Raw genomic sequence first — 19,697 nt, forward strand, 5'->3', positions numbered from 1 at the left:
AGCACTTGTTGAATTAAGACAGTGAGATTTCTTACATGATTTTCTATTCTTGGAAACCTTTGAACACATTTGAATAAATCAGTCATTTAAGAAACCAAAATATATTGCTACCTTATTGAGCGATCATTTCACAACAACTTCAATTAGTAGGAGTGTAGGTGATGACTCAGAAGGAAGTCAAAAAGCTCTTTGACAGTCCTTTCATTGAAGAGCTTCAGAACATGTTTATTTTTACATTCTGTATATAGTCCTAACAAGCTTGATGATCTGGTTCTCTTGCCTCCTACAGATCAGAAGCAACAAGCCAGAGCGTAGGAGATACTAGAGATTGCTAAATTAAGAGTATAAAGCTTAACAACTGTCAGTGGCAGAGAGGGGAAAAAAGGCATTGTAGGAATAATTTTAAAAGCTTAGTAGCTGGGAACTCTTCATGTCTTAATTGTGGTTCCAGGCTCTTAACAGCATAATAAAAGCAGCGTAGAGCACAATAAAAGTAGCATTTTCGAGTTGGAATACACTTCAGTGAGCTTCTCATTGACTATTTCTGAACTTGCTTTCTGCTTTTACAACTTGTGAGGGGTAGATCTGACACATGCATCCGGGACTGGCTCTGGCAAGAGTGGCTTACGCCAAAATAGTGATTCCCAGTGGCAAAGGGAAATTTGTAAGTTGGGTGGGTGTGTGTGTGCGTCCCCCTAGTGGGACCTTCATCACCTCACCTTTGTCACATAACATAACCTGATCATGAGAGTGAAATCCGGGGTCTCACCCCCACTCACAAGGAGGGAATTAGATGGGATGGGTGCACCCGAGGTTGAGAATCCTGGCGGGTGAGCCCAGCGTGATGCTTGCCTCAGGGTTATTAAAGAGAACAGTCTCTTCTGTGTTAAAATAAAAATTGAATCTTTCCTATGTGACAGGCATTTCTCTAGGCCCTGGAAACATGAGGCTAAGACGCGCAGCCCCCGTGTCTGGTGCGGTGTTGGAGACCCACAGTGGAGCACTGTGTGTAATGTAATGAGCTGCAGTAGAGGTGTAACCAGGCTACACAGTGAACGTCCAGGAGAAGGTGTAGTGAGGGAGAACATTGGCTCGGGAAGAGTTAAGTGTGTGAATGGAAAAAATGAACACATTGCTGCAGTTCTTGAAGACACAGAAAATGCTTAAGACTGCTCGTTGATTTTCCAGGAAGGGCAGTTTGGGATTCAGGATGAGGAAACAATTAAAATCCTTCTTCTTTCCCCCCAGATGGTATACCTCAAGTTTACTATTTTGGCCCGTGTGGTAAATACAACGCCATGGTGCTCGAACTGCTCGGACCTAGTTTGGAAGATTTGTTTGACCTGTGTGACAGGACGTTTTCTCTGAAGACTGTTCTCATGATCGCTATACAGCTGGTAAGGCAAGCAGGAGGCTCTGAGGCTGATCGAACCGCCGTGCGGTTCGTTTGGTCCCATGTTTATGTTGAAAGGTTAAAGTCTGTTCTCTTTACAGAACGCGTGACCTCATGAAGTTTCTGCTTTTCCTCCCATTGTCTTTTTAGGATGCAAATAACTTAAAATAACTGAGCCAAGTGTATTTTATTTGGGTGGAAGAATTAATATGTTAACTGCTTTCAGATCAGAATGCTGAGCTTGAGAATGGTTTCCAGCCCTCTTTTCATGTCACTGATGAGTGCTTAGAAAAGAGAGCCCTCGGAAACAGGGTTTATAATGTTAGTCATAAATTCTAATGGCCTAGCAAAAGAAGAAACAATGGAAAGCCTTATAAATTATTGAAATCTCAGGGAGCCTATGGGAAAACAGCTTAAGAGGATGATTTAAGGTAGTTTTGAAATCAACTCCAGTAGTATGTTCCAGAAATCTCAAAATGGTTTTTCTCCATTGACTCATTAATTTATCCTATGGAACTGTTCACATATGTACTTAAAGCTATTTATGCAACGATGTTTGTCATAAAATGGGAAACAACCCAAATGGAGAGAAATAATAGGGTTAGTTGAGTAAATTATTCATAGCCATAAAATAGTACCCAGCCATTAAAAAGTGTGTATTAAAAGAATGTCTTATAACCCGGAAAATGCTCATAATATATCATTAATGAAAAGTGTAGGTCATAGAATATTGTATACCGTGATCCAGAGTTTGTTAACAATCTAAAATGGCCTAAGTGGCTATATGTTTACGTTGTGTTGTCGTCCATTATTATCACTAAATGAAGCAATTTTATTTTCTTATTTATAATGTCCTATTTTGTGACAGTTTGTACTATATTACTATATTGTGTGAATATAACATATAGTATGTATACATTAACTATATACTATATATCGTATATAATATATACTATATTATGTGAACGTGTACTGTATAATCATTAGAGTCGTATCCCAAAGTTTTCTGGTTTCAAGATCTTTTAAAATGTTTAATACCTAAGGAGAGACATGAGTAAGTTATAAAAAAAGAAAAAGAAAGATATCCCAAAGGGTACTGTGTTGTTTTCATTTAACAGTTTAGACTCTAGGTTTCTTTAATATAACTATAAAAGTTGCTTGGTGATTGAAATAATTGATAAGAACAAATTGCACCTTTACGAATATGTCTGTTTATACGTCTCAGTTCAAGAGTTAGTAAAGCTTTTTGATTGTCTGAGGTGGCATCATCTGTAGGTGCTGACTGAATCAGGCTTACCAATATGAAAGGTATTCATGAAATTCAAATACTTGATTTATAAGTGATCATAGTAATACTGAAAGCAAAGACTTTTAGGCATAACTGGATGTATATTTGAGAAACTGTAGACTGATACCATGTTATTTTTAAAGAGTTGAAACAATTTCTGATTTTTATGTTGTTTTCATTGTAAGAATTTCATCTTGTGTCTATCATGCTTTTTTATGCTAGTCAAAGCCTAAAATAAAACATTCTTTCTTTTTGTTGTTGTTTTTGTGAATCAAGATTTCTCGCATGGAATATGTCCATTCAAAGAACTTGATATACAGAGATGTAAAACCTGAGAACTTCTTAATAGGACGACCAGGAAACAAAACCCAGCAAGTTATTCATATTATAGATTTTGGTTTGGCAAAGGAATATATCGATCCAGAGACAAAGAAACACATACCATACAGAGAACACAAGAGCCTTACAGGAACAGCTAGATATATGAGCATAAACACACATTTAGGAAAAGGTATGTGTACCTTTTGTAAGTATGGAATTTGAATTCAGTGCCTGTGCAAACAGCGCGAGTTTTTATTTGTTATGGTTCAGTTTTGGGGGGCTTACGCTTGCTTCTGTTGTAATTTTTATTTATCCCGTCTAGCTAGAGTTTATATTTAATAAAACTCTTTTAAAGTAAGGTGCCCTAGAGTAAATGAACGGCAAATTTCTTATTTTACTGTGTCTGTTTTTTATATGACAACTCGAAATGTTTAACTTTGATACATTTAGGTTGATGCATTTGATAATTTTTATTAAAGAATATGAGAGAATCCTTAATTGTGGCTGAATTTAGTGTGTGAAGATTCTTGATTGAGACTGTGGCTCTCTGATAACAGCTAGCCAGGGAGACATGGCATCCTGCCCAGTACATTTAATGCTAAAAGTACATACCTTAATGGTTTTCTTCACTGTAGAAACTATATGACTTCGAGCAAATTACTTAACTTTTTTGAAGGGGGTTCCTTATTAATAGAAAGGATAAACTAAGATCAATCTCACAGAGTTCTTAAAGGCTTTTTTTTTCCCCCTGTCCAGAATCCAGTTCAGAACCACGCATTTCATCTACTTGTCACGTCTCTCTAGTCTGTTTTTATCTAGAACACTCCCTTGCTTTTCTTTATGTTTCATGGCCTTCATATTTCTGTGGAGTACATACAGGGTATTTTATAGGCTGTCCTCAATTTGAGTTTGATCATTTCTTCATGACCATATTTGGATATGCATTTGTCGCACAAATACACAAGCGCTGGGTTGTCAGTGTATCATGTCAGGAGGCATGTGATGTCACTTGGTTGCAAGTAGTTTTGGTCACTTGCTTAGGGTACTGTCTGCTAAGTTCTTCTACCTAACAGTTTCCTATTTTCCCTTTGTAATTAAAAATAATTTGGAAGCAGATTTTTGAGATTATGTAAATATAAGTATGTTGCTCCCATTAAATTCTACCCACTGGATTTAGCATCCGTCGATGATTTTCTAATTTATCATTCCTTGTGTATTCATTGGTTGATAATCTAATGTAAGCAAAAGCTTTTACTTCTTTTCCCGTTTATTCACTTATGTCAGTGTGGACTCATGGACTCCTAGTGTACTGACAGCAGTATAGTACCTTACTGTCAGTGTTTATTTTGATACTCATACTGTCCCACATTTGGCCACTGGTTGTTCCATCTGGCTGACTGCTCTGTCTCTGTGGCTTGTTCTCACGACTCTTTGAAAACTTCTTTACTTTCTGGTGCAATGAGTTATTGTAGATTTACCTTGTAGTTTCTGTGCTCTAGCCCAGAAACAGACATTTCTCCGAGTAGCTCTGGAGCTCCTTTTATTGGGTAATGTTAGGTAGAAACCAAGATTTGGGCACTGGGTATACTCATTGCTACTGCTGTGTTATTGCTGGCCCCGTTGGTGACGGAACTGAGAGATGCGCGTGTGTACATGAATCACATGTACACACAGATACACACATGCACATATGCCTGCACACGTATGTGCATCTATGCATGTATTAATGCCTATCTAATAAGAATCTTGAGTTTATATTGATAGTTTTAATTTCATTCCAACACCACAAAGTAGTGTCCCCCTTTTCCACATTTGTTATTCCCTTCTCTTGTCTGTATTTTTCTGTCTTCTGGGCCGACAGGGAGAAATCTGGCTACCACTTCTCTCTTTACTCATTTTTAGAAGCCTACTACGATCCTCAGAATCTAGTTTCAGAATTGGTAACTGATAACAGTATGTCAAGCAAGCTTACCAAAATTAACAGTATTTGTACTTAATTTACTGAAAAGTTCATTAAAAAAATTTTTTTTAACATTTATTTATTTTTGAGAGGCACAGAGAGAGCGAGCAAGAGAGCACGAGTTGGGGAGGGGAAGAGGGAGAGAGGGAGACATAGAATCTGGAGCAGGCTCCAGGCGCTGAGCTGTCAGCACAGAGCCTGACATGGGGCTCAAATCCACAAACTGTGAGACCGTGACCTGAGCCGAAGTGGGACACTTATGAGCCACCCAAGTGCCCCCAAAAGTTCATTTTTTAAATTAAAATAGAATTTACATTGAATTAAGTTTATAACATTTGAGTGTATGATTTGTAGTTTTTGACATACGTACACACCTACATAAGCCCCAACTCTGTCACGATTTAGAACATATCATCATCTCATACACTTCATTCTTGCTCTTCCCCCACCGTCTCCCAAAGGAGCCATTGCTGTGATTTCTATCATTAATCTAGCATGGTTTTTTTTTTTTTTAAGTTTTAGTTTTTTGGTGTTTTTAGTTTTTAGTTTTTTAGTTTATTTATTTATTTTGAGAGAGACAGAGCACAAGTGAGGGAAGGGCAGAGGGAGAGGGAGAGAATCCCAACTAGGCTCCCCACTGACAGTGCAGCGCCTTATGTAGGTTTCGAACTCACAAAACTGTGAGATCATGACCTGAGCCGAAATCAAGAGTCACTGACTGAGCAACTGACTATGCGCCCCGTTCATCGATTAATTTTGCTGATTCTATTGCTTCATATAAATGGAATTATCTGGCTTCTTTTGCTCAGTATAAGGTTAGGGTTTGTTTTTCAAGTATCAGTGATTTGTTTCATTTTAAGGCTAAGTAGTATTCCGTTGCATTAATATACCATAAATTATTCTAATGTTGATACACATTCTGATTATTAACAGGTGTTTACTATTATGAATTTTTAAATCTTTCAGTGGACATATGTTTTCAGTTCTTTTGGGCAGATACTAAGGTTGGAATTACTGTGTCATGTGGTGGGTATTGTTTAACTTCATAGGAAACTGCCAGTCAGTACCCCAAAGCATTCATGCCATTTTCTGTTTCCACCAGCAGTAAATGAGAGTTCTGTTTGTTTCATAGTATTGACAGCTTTTGGTGTTAGCCTTCTTTTTCCTTCTAGCCATTGGAGTAGATATGTGGTGGCATTTTGTTTTGCTTGACTTATGATTCTGAGCACTGTTTCTTGTGCTTGCTTATTGGCCATTTGCTTATCTTCTTTTGTGATGTGTGCCATTTTATTGTTGATTTGTAGGAATTCTGTATATATTCTGGATATTCATTCTTTCCCAAATATATGTACTGTGAATAGATTCTTCTGGTCTGTGGCTTGCCTGCTCGTTTTCTTAATGGTGTCAGTAGATGTGCGCAAGTTGTGAATATTTGTGTGGTCAGTTATTTACCAGTTTTTTGTTTTAGGATTGCTCCTGTTTGAATCCTAAGAAATCTTTGTCCCTGTGAGATGCAGACATTTATGTTTTCTTCTACCATTGAGAATATATTTTTGTATGATGTGAGTTAGAGGCTGAGGTTCTTTTTCTGATGTCATATTCTTTCCCATTGAGTTACTTCTTTGCCTTTCTAAAAAAAATCAGTTCTGGGTTATGTTTTTTGGTGGTTTATTTTTAAGTCTTGCAAACCATGGTCAGTTTTCATATCAGAGAAAGACTTAATTCTCTGCTTTTATTTTTACTTATTTATTTTTACATGTTTATTTATTTCTGAGACAGAGAGAGACAGAGCATGAGTGGGGGAGGGGCAGAGAGAGAGGGAGACCCAGAATTCAAAGCAGGCTCCAGGCTTGAACTGTCAGCACAGAGCCCGACACGCGGCTCGAACTCACAAACCATGAGATCATGACCTGAGCCGGTCAGTCGCTCAACCGACTGAGCCACCCAGGTGCCCCAATTCTCTGCTTTTAGATTGCATTGCTGACATCTCACAAGGAAGAACAGACAAACATAAACCAGTCAGTACTTACCCGGCATCACTGCCCACATGTACCCTAAAGACATACTTTTTGTACAAGACCTTAGGAGTCATCTGACCCAGCCTTCAACTCGTGGTCGTAGCTTCTTCTCTATCCATTCTTCCCAGACTTATCTGCTGTTTACTGCATGTCCCTGCTTCTTCCTCTCAGTCAGAACAAGTAGCACTTGGAATTTTCCCTGACAGCCTCCTGATAGGAGAGCCGTGGTATTTTTTTGTCTTCAGGTGTCTGAAATGCCTGAAAAATGTAAATTTGTCTTTCTTTAAGAAAAGTTTCATGGATCTAAAATTATAAAGCACACGTTGCATTCAGGTGGTATTTGGGGGAGGGGTTGCCTTTCAATAGCAAACTTTCACGATAGGTTTAAAATAAGATTGAGGAGATACACAGCTTTCAGGATTGTGTTTGATGTTACAGTCAGGCACACCTGTCTGTATATGAGCTGTGTCTGTGAGAGATTTTCATTTTGTGGTAGTTGCTAACAGCCTATTTTATAACAACTAACAAAGGTTCACCACCATTTTATTGTGAGACATGAAGTCACAACTTCCTTATGGCCTGATGTTTTTTTATCTGAACAATGGTAAATGTAACAGCCTTCTATTTGTAGAAATGGCCAAGTGAATCTGATATGTTTGTCCTTGTTAGGAAAAGCCTTCAGAGCTTGGGAAATGGCATTTAACTATTGTAGTCATCTCTTTTTCCTCCTTTTTCAGGAAGAAAACATAAACAAAATATTTCTCGGGCAGGTACTGCAAAGAACAAAAGCTTTAATCCTTACTTTATCCCATTTGTAAAAGCCCTGCTTCCAGTCTCGATGTAGAACTTGGAAGTAGATGGGCAATGTTAATAGTGAGAAGACTTGTTTGCCAGGTTATGTGAGTTCCTGTTTTTTAAGAAATTAAGAGTAAGCTAAAGTCATGTGAGTTTAAGTGCTGAAGAGTTAAAGCATTTTATAAGTGAGATGGCAGTGAACAGGGACTTAGTCGTGTGTGGCGTTTAGAGCACTTGGCTTTGTGAGGAGTCATGAGTAGATAAAAAAGAAAAAGTGGTGAAAATGTGACCTTTTAGTGGCGATTTTTAATTTGTGTATATATAATTGCTGTCTTTCCTACTCTGCCTGGACTTTGGTGATTACATTTAAAGCCTTCTTATTCATTGCTTTATTCTTGTGTATTTAAAGACTTTGTACACACAGGAGCGTTTCGAAATAGAGAATTTGGTCAGACGAACATTTGCGCAGATTTATAAGTATTTTTCCTTTGTGGAGATCAGTGCACTGTTCCAGGTTTAAAAAGGAAAAAGGCGGAAGAAGAGTGTAACATCACATTGTGGAATTTTAGCCTCTTTATTCCTGTGGTATAGATCTTTTGATCTTAACTGGGTGATTAATATTCGGAAGTCACAGATGTAGTGATTCTCTTGTGTACCTTCTCATACCTTCTTAAGTCCTTGTTTTGGATGCAATCTCACTAAAGCTGTGTGTGACCTGACTTTCTTTGGTCGCCTCTTGTGGAAGCCTTCTTTACTATTTTCATGTCGAATTGTTATTTTAAATTGTGTCTGCTCACGGTCTCCTTTTTAATATCTTTCCAAATACTTCTTTTTTTTTTTTTTGTCAAATGCTTTGAACCTCATTTCATAATCTTCCTTTGGATCACTCTCTTTTCCCTTCATGAAGAGGCAACTTTTGTGGAAGTCATTTGAAATTAAGTAAATACCCTGCATTTCTCTTTAGTAGGTAGCACTAGAATTGTCTTGTTTTCAAAATTATTATGGAGTATTCATTAATAAAGAGACTAGGCTTTGAGGAATAAACTTCAGTTGCTTTGCAAGTGTTAATCTGTGTTCTGTAGAAGAATTAACATTTCAAGCCACTACGTGGTAAGCTCTCTGAATAAGAGCGAAGGGATCACAGAATTTATGGTTTTACAAAAATGCCTTCTTTCTGTGTTGTCATCTTAGGATGTGATTCATTTAATTTCTAGGTTAATTGCCCAAATTCCTGAGGACAGCTCTTTTAGCCTCCCAAACAGCTTGTTCGCAGTTTAGAAACATGTATTTACGTTTTATAATTATGTTTTAACAGTTTAAAAATGTATTGCACAATCCCTTGCTTTCTGAAGCATGATGAGCATAATTTACATTCTCTGGGTGATTCAGCATCATAATTTTTGGATGATTACTATTATATAGTGATGACCTCAAGTTTAGTTGAGGAATGTTAGGACGTATACCTTGAATTAAATAAGTGTAGAGAAAATGCGTTTAAATAGTAGTGTGTTTTTTTTTTTTTAAACAGATGTTACTTTTTTTGAACAGTTTTTTTTTTTTTTTTTTAAGAGCAGCTTTTGATTCATGCCAAAATTAGGCAGAAGGTACACAGGTATTTCTTATATTTCCTGCCCACACACATGCAGCGCTGTCCCCACTATCAACATTCCCCACTAGAGTGGTACATTTGTTATAATTGTTGAACCTGCATTGACACATCCTTATCATTGAGAGTCCATAGTTTACTTTGGGATTTCCTCTTGGTATTGTACGTTCTACGAGTTTGGATAAATTACAATTTTTTTTAATGTTTGTATTTATTTTTGAGACAGAGACAGAGCCTGAGCAGGGGAGAGGCAGAGAGAGAGGGAGACACAGAATCTGAAGCAGGCTCCAGGCTCTGAGGTGTCAGCACAGAGCCCGACACAGGGCTTGAACCCGTGAACCGCGAGATCATGACCTGAGCTGAAGTCTGACGCTCAACTGACTAAGCCACCCAAGCGCCCCTGGATAAATTTATAATGACATGTGTCTACCATTATATCATTATACAGAAGAGTTCCACTTCCCTAGGCATCCTCTATACCTAATCATCCTTCCTTCCCCACCAACCCTTCCCTCCCTCCAAACCCCTGGCAACCACTGGTCTTTTTATTTATTGTCTCCATGGTTTTACCTTTTCCAGATACCATATTGTTGGAGTTAAGCAATATGCAGCCATTTCAGACTGGCTTCTTTTACTTAGTAATATGCTGTGCTTTTAAGGGTTCTGCATGTTTTTCCCTGGCTTGATAGCTCATTTCCTTTTAGTGCTGAATAATATTCCATTGTCTGGATCCTCCATAGTTTATCCACTCATTTACTGAAGGATATCTTGGTTGCCTGTAAGTTTGGCATTTATGAGTAAAGGTGCTGTAAACATCCATGTGCAGGTTTTTGTGGGACCTAAGCCTTCAACTCTCTGGATAAACCCCAAGGAGCTCAGTGCCGCATCATATGTCGAGAATATGTTGTAAGGCACCCCCAAACTGTCTTCCGAACTGGCCATACCGTTCTGCGCTCCTACCACCGATGGGATGGGATGGGAGTTCCTGTGGGTCCACATTCTTGCCAGCGCTTGGTATTGTTAGTGTTATACATTTCCACCATCCTAACGGGTTCCTGGGACGAGCTCCTATGTGGAAAAGGGCTTTTCCCCTCCACAATACCAAGCAGTTCTCAGCCACCAGTAGCATGTCTGAGAATTCAACTTAATACTGGCACTATCTATGTGGAGAAAGCATCAGATCCCAAGGTTAAGGATTCTGTCCTGTAAGACTGCTCCCCTCCCCCTCTTCTGGACTCCAGTTTCAAGCTCTGGGCTATTAACTGGTGCTTCTGACTGATCAGCTACAGATTAGAGGTTCTAGCTACCTCCTCCTTAAGTTCAATTTATTTGCTAGAATGGTTTCATAGATTCACATTTATCATTTTATTATAGGATATGATAAAGGATACAAATGAACAGTCAGATGAAGAGCTATGGACAGTGAAATCCCAAACAAAGGAGCTTCTGTCCCTAAGGGGCTTGGGACCTGGCTTGGTGGCACATGGGAGTGTTCTGGTTCCCCAAGTGTGGAAGCCCTCCCAAAAGGACCAAAAAGCTGCCCTCCTGGGTTTTTATGGGGGCTTCATTACATAGTCAGGATTCACTAAGTCCGTGGCCATTGGTTGATTCAATCTCTAGCGTCTCCTCACTCCCTGGTGGTTGGGGGGTACAACTAAAAGTTCCAAACCTCAATAATCATACGTATGGCCTTCCTGGCAATCGGCCCCTGACCTTGGGTGGGTCCAAAATTTACCTTCATTAATAGTAAGACACCCATTTCACCTTTCTGGTTCTGAAGTGTTTTCAGGAGCTATGGATGAAGACCACATATACCTGAGAAATATATTTTGGTTATCTGAGTGACGAAATATATATTTCTTGTAAATCATTATTTCAAGTAGTGTTATCTCATTGTTGTTTTAATTCGTGTTTCCTGATGACATAGGATGTGTATGTACCGTCTATTCATGTGCTTATTTGTCATCGATATATCTTCCCTGGTGAGGTGTTTTTGAAGGTCTTTGGCCCATTTTTAATCAGGTTGTTTGTTTTTATTATTTTTGATTTTAAGAATTCTTTGTATATTTTGGGTAACAGTGCTTTATGAGATGTATCTTTTGCAAATATTTTCTCCCAGTCTGTAGCTTATCTTTTTATTCTCTTGAAAGTGGCTTTAGCAGAGCAGAAGTTTTAGTTTTAATGAAGTCCACTTCACCAGTTATTTCTTTTATGAACATGCCTGTGCTTTCATATCTAAAGAGTCATTTCCAAACTCACAGTCATCTAGATTTTCTCCTACATTATATTCTAGGAATTTTATAACTTTTCATTTGACAGGTCTTTGATCCAGTTGTGTTACTTTTGTGGAGGGTGTAAGATCTGTGGTTAGATTCATTTTTTTTATATATTGATATCCAATTGTTCTAGTACTGTTTGTTGGGAAAAAAAAAACAACAAACCTTTCCTCCCTTCTGTTGCCTTTGCTCAACTGTCAAAGATGAGTTGACGGTATTTACGTGGGTCTGTCTTTGGACTGTCTTTTCTCTTCATTGATCTGTTTGTTCACAAATACTGCATTGTGTTGATGACTGTAGCTTTATAGTTAGTCTGAGGGTAGTGTATTTTTTAATAGGGTTTTTTTTTGGTATTCAGATGTCTTTTAGCCGTAGTGCACCTATTGCTGGTGTACTTTGCTGTTCCCTTCTTTTGATTTGCTTCTTTTGATAGCCAAACTTACTGGATTTTATCCAACTAAGAGAACTGGATTTGAAGAAGACTTCTTCAGGAATTGCATGCATGTGCTGGGTCCTGTTGCTCGGGAAACTTTGTTTTTTGCTAGATTAGGTATCTGGACTGGTGAGTTGTTACTGCAAATTGTCTTGTATATTTGTGTCTTTTCTTTTCCTGAATAGGTTCGTGTTTTCATTTAACAATACAACCATTTTAATTGTGTAATCTTGAAAAAACGTTAATGAGCTCCATGAATCTTGAGGAAGAAGAGTATTTATTTATTTATTTTTTGGTGGGGTGCTGGGGGAAAAGTAATTTTTAACTGTTTAGGAGGAAATATAAAGTGAAACTTCTACTTGTTTCTTTTTTTTACTTGCTTTAAAAAATGTGAACAGGGTGTATATAATAAGGGCCAAATTACCCTGGGAGTTTTTTCCCCCCACGAAACAGAACTGTTGAAGGTCTGAAAAGGTATTCTTTAGTTACTGTGTTTCCAAGATAAAGCCTTCCCTATGACTTATTACTCACGATGTGGTGAAATTTACTTCCTGACTAGTCAGTGGATGAAAGAACACAAGGAAAGAATTAGGAGGAGAAGGAGCATTTCAGACTGAGTTTCAGTAGAGGTTAATTTTACTAGCTTGTTTTCATGGCTTGAGTTTTTAAATACCGTGTAGGTTTTGAGACTAATACTGTTCTTTGAGACAGTCGTATAGGCAAGATCTAATCATCACGGCTTGTTGACACCGGTAACTAAAACTTCCAACTTTGGATGGAATTTAGAGGGAAGTGCTTTTTATATTGAGTTCTTCTCCTTAACAAAGAACACACTACTGTAGGGGTCAGTATTTATGATCATTTGGTCTTTTAAACTGCATGCTATATAATATGCAGGTCTTGCCTATGTATTGATAAATTTTCCCCTACATGTTTCACATTTGTTGGTGCTGCTGAAAATGGTATTGCTTTTTAAATTTGTTTTCCAGTTGCTCATTGCATGCATAGAAATACATTTGATTTTTATATATTGACCTTGTATCCTGTAACCTTGGTAGAGCTCATGCACTAGTTCTAATAGAGTTTTTTAGGGGTAGATTATTTAGGATTTTCCACATATGCAATTATGTGGTCTGCAGAGAAAACTGGTTTTACTTCTTCATTTCCAATCTGATTTGAATCCAGATTCAATCCAATCTGAATACCTTTTAATTTTTTTTCTGGCGTTTCTGTACCAACAAGAACTTCCAGTACAACACCAAATAGATAATGTGAGAGTGAACATCCTTGTTTTGTTCCTAATTATAAGGTTGCCTTTTCCATGTAAGAATTACGTTAGTTGTAGGTTTTTCATGGAAGTCCATTGTCAGAATGAAGTTTTTTTTCTATTTCTTGTTTAACAAGTATTCTTATCATAAATGCATGTTGTGTTTTAATAAGTAGTTTTTCTCTATCTTTTGAGGTGATCTTATGATTTGTATCTTTTATTAATAAGGTGAATTATATCAGTTGGTTTTTGAATGTTAAACCAACCTTAACTTCATAGGATGAACCCTACTTAGTCATGATGTATTATCTTCTTAAGGATTTTGTGTCTGTGTTGAGGCACATTTCTTGTATTTTCCTTTGCTTGTATTACCTTTGGCTGGTAATATCATGAAGGAAATAAGAGTTTGTGTAGAGTTGGTATTATTCCTTAACTGCTTAATATAATTCACCAGTGATGCCATCTGGACCTTTGGTTATATTTTGGGAAGATTTGAAATTATAAATTAAATTTCTTTAATTGGCATAGAGCCGTTCACATCTTCTTTGTAACTTGCAGCTTTTACGATACCTGTCCATTTCTTCTAAGTTGTATGGAGCTGTTCACATCTTCTGTGTAACTTGTAGCTTTTAAGATACTTGTCCATTTCTTCTTCTAAGTTGTTGAATTTATTGGCATAATGTTAGCTCATAATATTCTTTCATCATTTGTTTAGTGTGTGTAGGGTCTGGCCTGGTGACCCTTTGTTCCTCCTGATACTAGTAATTTGTATTTTCTTTTAGGTTAGTGATAGGATCAGTTTTATTGAACGTTTCAGATAATCAGCTTTTGATTTTGATGGTTTTCTCAATTGATGGTCTGTTTTGTCATCACTGGTTTCCTCATTTATTATTTTTTCCTTTTTTTTTTTTTGGTTTTTTTTTTTTTGGTGTTATTGGCCCAGACATAGGTAAATGAGTCAGAATACAGAGTCCTGAAATGGACCCCTACATAGAGGTCAATTGATATTTGAGAAGGTGCAAAAGTAATTCAAGGGGAAAGGATAGTATTGTAAAGAAATTGTATGATAATAACTAGATATCAGTATTGACCAAAAAAAATGAATTTAACCCCTTTTACCCCACAGTGAACAAAAAGAAGAAAAATGACTTCAAATGAATCACAGATTTAGATCCAAAACTATAAAATTTCTTTAAGAAAAAATAGGAGAAAGTCTATGTGACCTTAGACTAGTCAGAGACTCTCAGATAGGATACAAAAAGCTCCAACAAGAGGCACCTGTGTGGCTCAGTCGGTTAAGTGGCCGACTTTGGCTCAGGTCATGATCTCACAGTTCATGAATTCAAGCCCCACTGTCTGTCTCTCTCAAAAATAAAGGAATATTTAAAAAAAATTTTTTAAAGCATAAACAAACACAACAACAAAAGCCCTGATAAATTGGGCTTTGTCAAAGTGTGAACTTGAAAGCAAGCTATAATTTGGGAGAAAATGTTTGCAAAACTTGTTGTATGAGAACAACTTGTATCCAGAATACACAAACAACTCTTAACTTTCTGACAAGACAAACAGTACAATTAAAAAAAGTGAGTAAAATATTTAAATATTCACTTCACAGACAAAGATGTATGAATAAGCAGTAACACATGAAACAGTGTTCAAAAACATTAGTCACCAGTGAAATTCAAATTAAATCACAGAGCGCTAACCCCTCACAGCCACTAGCATGGCTAAAATATAAAAGAGTGGCCATGCTGAGTGTGGGATGGGCACTTACACGACTGGAATTCTCTTAGGTTGTTGATGGAAACAGAAAATGGCACAACCCCTTTGGAAACAGTGTATTCGTGTCTCATAACGTGAAAATTACACTTTTCCATATGAAGCAATAATCCTCCTCCTAAAAATTTACACAAGGGAAGTGGAAACAAGAATGTTCATAAAAGCTTTATTCACAAAACCCCCACCTGGAAGTTATTCATGGTCCATCGGTAGGTGACTATATACATATATTGTGATATATTACTCAGCAGTAAAAAGTAATGCGTGCAAAACATAAAAACATGATGTTGAGTGAAAGAATTCGGGCCCAAGGGTCCATACTATATGATGCTGTTCATATGAAGTTCTATAAAGAAATCACATTTAGTGTAGGCTCCCAGAAGCAGGTTAGTGGTGGTTTGGAGACAGGGGAAAGGGAGAGTAACAGGCAAGGGGGCATAAGGGAACTTCTTAGAGTGCTGGAAATACTTCTTGATTGTGGTGGCTCGTGTGTGTGTGTGTGTGTGTGTGTGTGTGTGTGTGTGTGTCGTTAACATTTTTTAAATGGATCCTTATAATGGGTGCATTTTATTATATGGAGATTATGCTTCAATCAAGGAAGTTTCATTTTTAGTGCTTATCAAATCTGGCTGTATTTCAGAATCACCTGCTAAGTCCTTTCAAAATGCACATATTCTTCTAGCTCCTGTCTTAGCCCAGGAATCAGACTCCATCAAGAGGCCTTGCTCACTTGAGGTTTTTAAAAGTTTCAGAGGTGATTCTGATTCTCATTGGGACTTTAGAAGTAAACTTTTTCCTTTGCATGACTCTTTATTCTTAAGGTTCCCAGGATCTAATAAGGTGAAATTGTATATAAAAAATATATTTCTGTTTTTTTTCCATGTTATTCACATCCCCACTTTCATTAAAGGCTACAAAGAGACCTTAAGTCTCTTTTACTTATTTTGAAAGTTTTCTATTTTTAATAGCTTATGCTTACATTGTTACAATAGAAAATACCAGCAAAAAAAAAACTAGCCATTATACCAAAATTTGAGTATATAAAATGGAAGGTGAAATGTCCTGGGTCATCCTCCAATCTTATAACCCTCATTATTAACGATTTGATGCATATTCTTCTAGATATCTTCCTTTACTTCTAGAAGAGGGACACATATCTAGTATTATGTCTTTTCAAATGTTCATTTTTATATTTAAAATTTTTTAAGGTTTATTTTTGAGAGAGAGAGGTGGCGGAGGGGGAGGGGTAGAGAGAGAGAGGGAGACACAGAATCCGAAGCAGGCTCCAGGCTCTGAGCTGTCAGCACAGAGCCCCACGCGGGGCTCAAATCCACAAACCGCGAGATCATGACCTGAGCTGAAGTCATATGCTTAACCGACTGAGCCATCCAGGCGCCCCTTTTCATTTGTTTATATTTAAATAGTATGCTCTGTGGCAGCCATTATACAGAGTCCTGAGGACAGTGAGCCAGAAGACGTCTGCCGTCCTATAACCTCCTGTTTGGTGGGAGGATAGATATTGACTAAAAAATGACACAACATATATATGCAAACTGTAGGAAGTGTTACAGAAGACATTTATAGAAGGGGATTGCATAGTAGAAATGATAACCTGTTCAGAGTCATGCTTTGAAAAGTTTTCTTTTTCAAAACCACTGCTTAGATAGTATGATGATTACTCATTTGGATAAAACATCTTACCCATGAACATCCTTTTAGAATTAAACTACCGTTTTTTCCTCTTACTGTTAGAGTTTTTATATTATTTTTTTAAAGCTTATTTATTTTGAAGGAGAGAGAGAGAGCAACCATGAGCAGGGGAGGGGCAGAGAGAGGGGGAGAGATTATCTTACGCAGGCACCGAACTTTGAGCACAGAGCTAGACTCAGAGCTCAAACTCATAAACGGAGATCATCCATGACCTGAGCTCAAATCCACAGTCGGATGCTTAACCGACTGAGCCACCCAGGCACTCCTGTGTTTTTTTAAAATAGCAAGAAATCTTCATAATGTAACTTCGTGACAAAAAATTTCACTCAGCAAATATTCCTAAGTACCGTTCTGAATCTTCATCTGTAATTGTCCCTCAGTTATGTGCTGTACAACATTTTGTTGCTAAAACAACAGTAGCAATTTGAAAATGGCAGTTTGTTCAAAGCAGCACATTTTTGGTGGTGGCAGAGGGGTTATTAATGTTGATATGTGTCAAACATGGGTGCTTTAAAAAGTATATTACACAAAATCCTAATTGCACTTAATATTAATGGGAGAGTGTATAGGATGGGTGTTTTATGCTCCCATAAGTTCAGGAAGTGCAGGGTTACATTTTATCTTTAGGTTTTTCCAGACCTTTTAATATGTTACATCCTGGGTCTTTAGGATAGAGCTACAATACACAGTGACCCTGTATTTGACCATGGAACCCTTTCTGCCTTGCTATATACTTCTTGGGATAGATATCTAAGGAGACAAATGAATGCCCAGTAGAGTCTTTAGAAAAAAAGAATTGTAGGGCCATCTTTTAAAGATGCACAGGAATTGTAATGTTAAAAACATTGTTTAACCGGACGTGATTTGTTTTTTAAAAGCACTAGGTATTTTATATTTATATACTGAACTCTGGGAATTAATTTGTATGTAACAAAAGAATCAGTTCTCCATTCTTGCATCCTTAACTGGGAATAGAAAGTGAAATTGATGTTTCTCTTACATTTCAGAACAAAGTAGAAGAGATGACTTAGAAGCTTTAGGTCATATGTTCATGTATTTTCTGAGGGGCAGTCTTCCTTGGCAAGGTTTAAAGGTAATTGTTTTTGTGTTTCCTTTTGAATTTAATAAATTGGTGCTATGTTAAGCTTCTGTCCTGCAAGTGGTTAATTTTAAAATTACCACCTTGCCAAGATTTTTTTTTTTCTTTGTGTTTTAGGCTGACACATTAAAAGAGAGGTATCAGAAAATTGGAGATACAAAACGAGCCACACCAATAGAAGTGCTGTGTGAAAATTTTCCAGGTAATGAATGACGCCACACTGATACATGTGCTTCTATGCAGAAAACCAGAGCGGTTAATTTTATTGCTCAAGTTTATAAATACTTTTTCTTCATACTTAGATGAGTTCACAGTAGGACTTAAAAGATGTCACCATTTGATGCATAGACCACAGGGTCAATTTTTAAATTGCTTTATTAAGATGGTATTAATAATAGAAGAAAGTCCCATCTTTTAATAGTGTTGACCGGTATCAGCCAAAATATCACTGACATACTTTTACTAAGTTAAAATATTTGCTGAGAAATGCCAACTGTAAAGTTTTGGCGTACTTTGCTAGTCACTTGAGTCTCCGTGCCATGCTCAAAGGGGGGGTGTGATTTAGTTTTCGAAGTACATTAAAATCTTACCAACCTTTCTACTCTTAGGCTAATGTTACCTGGGGGGGATGGGGTTATGAAAATAGTTTTATTTTCATGTAGATTCTTGACAGTTCCGATTAAGCCAACCGAAATTCACTTGAGATTCCTAAATCAATTAAGGAATAAGAATAATGTGTTACTAATGAATTAAGCAAAATGTGACCCAAACGGGAAGATAAAAGACTGAGTTCACAGCTTGCTTCCATATTCACAGGCTCTCCTGCACAGGGCTGGCCTTCTGGTGGTAGTCGTAGCAGCCACGTAATCTCAGGTAGCCCTTCCTCAAGCTTGCTTATATCGTTCTCAGACAGCAAACTTTAATTTCGTGTTTTTCTCCTTTGCTGTAACATCTAGAACTAGTAGGTTAAAAACAAAATACGGGTTGACCCTAGCAGTATAGCTGTAAGCAGATTGGCCATGTGTTATTGGGAATTTCTGTACAGGCTTCCACAGGAAAAAACGGGGTGTCAAAGTAAGTTAAGCTGGTGTAATTAGCTGGAAGGTAATGGTGAGAGTCACCCTGTGAGGACGGTCCTTGCTGGGTTCCGCTCTCACCACCCATTGGGCTGGGCGTCATCCTGTTCTTACTGGATCTGCACTGGATCAGAAAAGCACCCAGGAGTAACTTTCCATCTGTTACTACAGTGAATTTCTGTATCCTGATGGTGAAACCCTGTTTTACTAATTGCTCACCATTTTACCTCTTCACTTTCATGGCTTAAAAATACATGTCTCTAAAACATTTGGGAATTACAACGGCATGGAGAGATTTATGTATTACCAAAATAATTGTTAGATGACCAGAAATCCAAAGAAGAATTAAACTGTGTTTCTGTGTTCTATTTCTGAGATCTCTTAGCTTTATTTTGCTAGGTCAGTTGGTTAGAATTCTGTACATAGGCCAAGTTCAGAATTTGAATCCTCTCTGGGTTGTTTAGTGTATGTGACTAAAAGAAATCCAGCAAGGTAGTGCAGATACTTTCATATATAAACCAATTCCTACCACTATTTTCTTTTTTCTTTTCATTTTGTTTTGTTTCTTTTCTTTTGCTTTCTTTCTTTTTCCTTTCCTTTCCTTTCCTTTCCCTTTTCTTTTTTCTTTTCTCTCCTCTCCTCTCCTCTCCTCTCCTCTCCTCTCCTCTCCTCTCCT

General features: G+C 37.4%; 1 protein-coding gene across 9 annotated transcripts in view; it reads left to right on the top strand.

The window, feature by feature from the left end:
• The window catches only part of CSNK1G3 (casein kinase 1 gamma 3), a 107,033-nt gene that overhangs the window by 57,673 nt on the left and 29,663 nt on the right, over nucleotides 1–19,697 (top strand). For all 9 annotated transcript variants that reach the window (XM_040444343.1, XM_040444348.1, XM_040444342.1 and 6 more), the window contains exons 5-8: nucleotides 1,249–1,397; nucleotides 2,958–3,192; nucleotides 17,854–17,939; nucleotides 18,063–18,147. In XM_040444343.1, coding sequence (XP_040300277.1) covers nucleotides 1,249–1,397; nucleotides 2,958–3,192; nucleotides 17,854–17,939; nucleotides 18,063–18,147 — 555 coding nt within the window. The remainder of the gene's footprint in view (nucleotides 1–1,248; nucleotides 1,398–2,957; nucleotides 3,193–17,853; nucleotides 17,940–18,062; nucleotides 18,148–19,697) is intronic.

This window comes from Herpailurus yagouaroundi, unplaced genomic scaffold (genome assembly GCF_014898765.1).
Source record: "Herpailurus yagouaroundi ecotype Mexico unplaced genomic scaffold, PumYag 192, whole genome shotgun sequence".
Classification (NCBI taxonomy): Eukaryota; Metazoa; Chordata; class Mammalia; order Carnivora; family Felidae; genus Herpailurus; species Herpailurus yagouaroundi.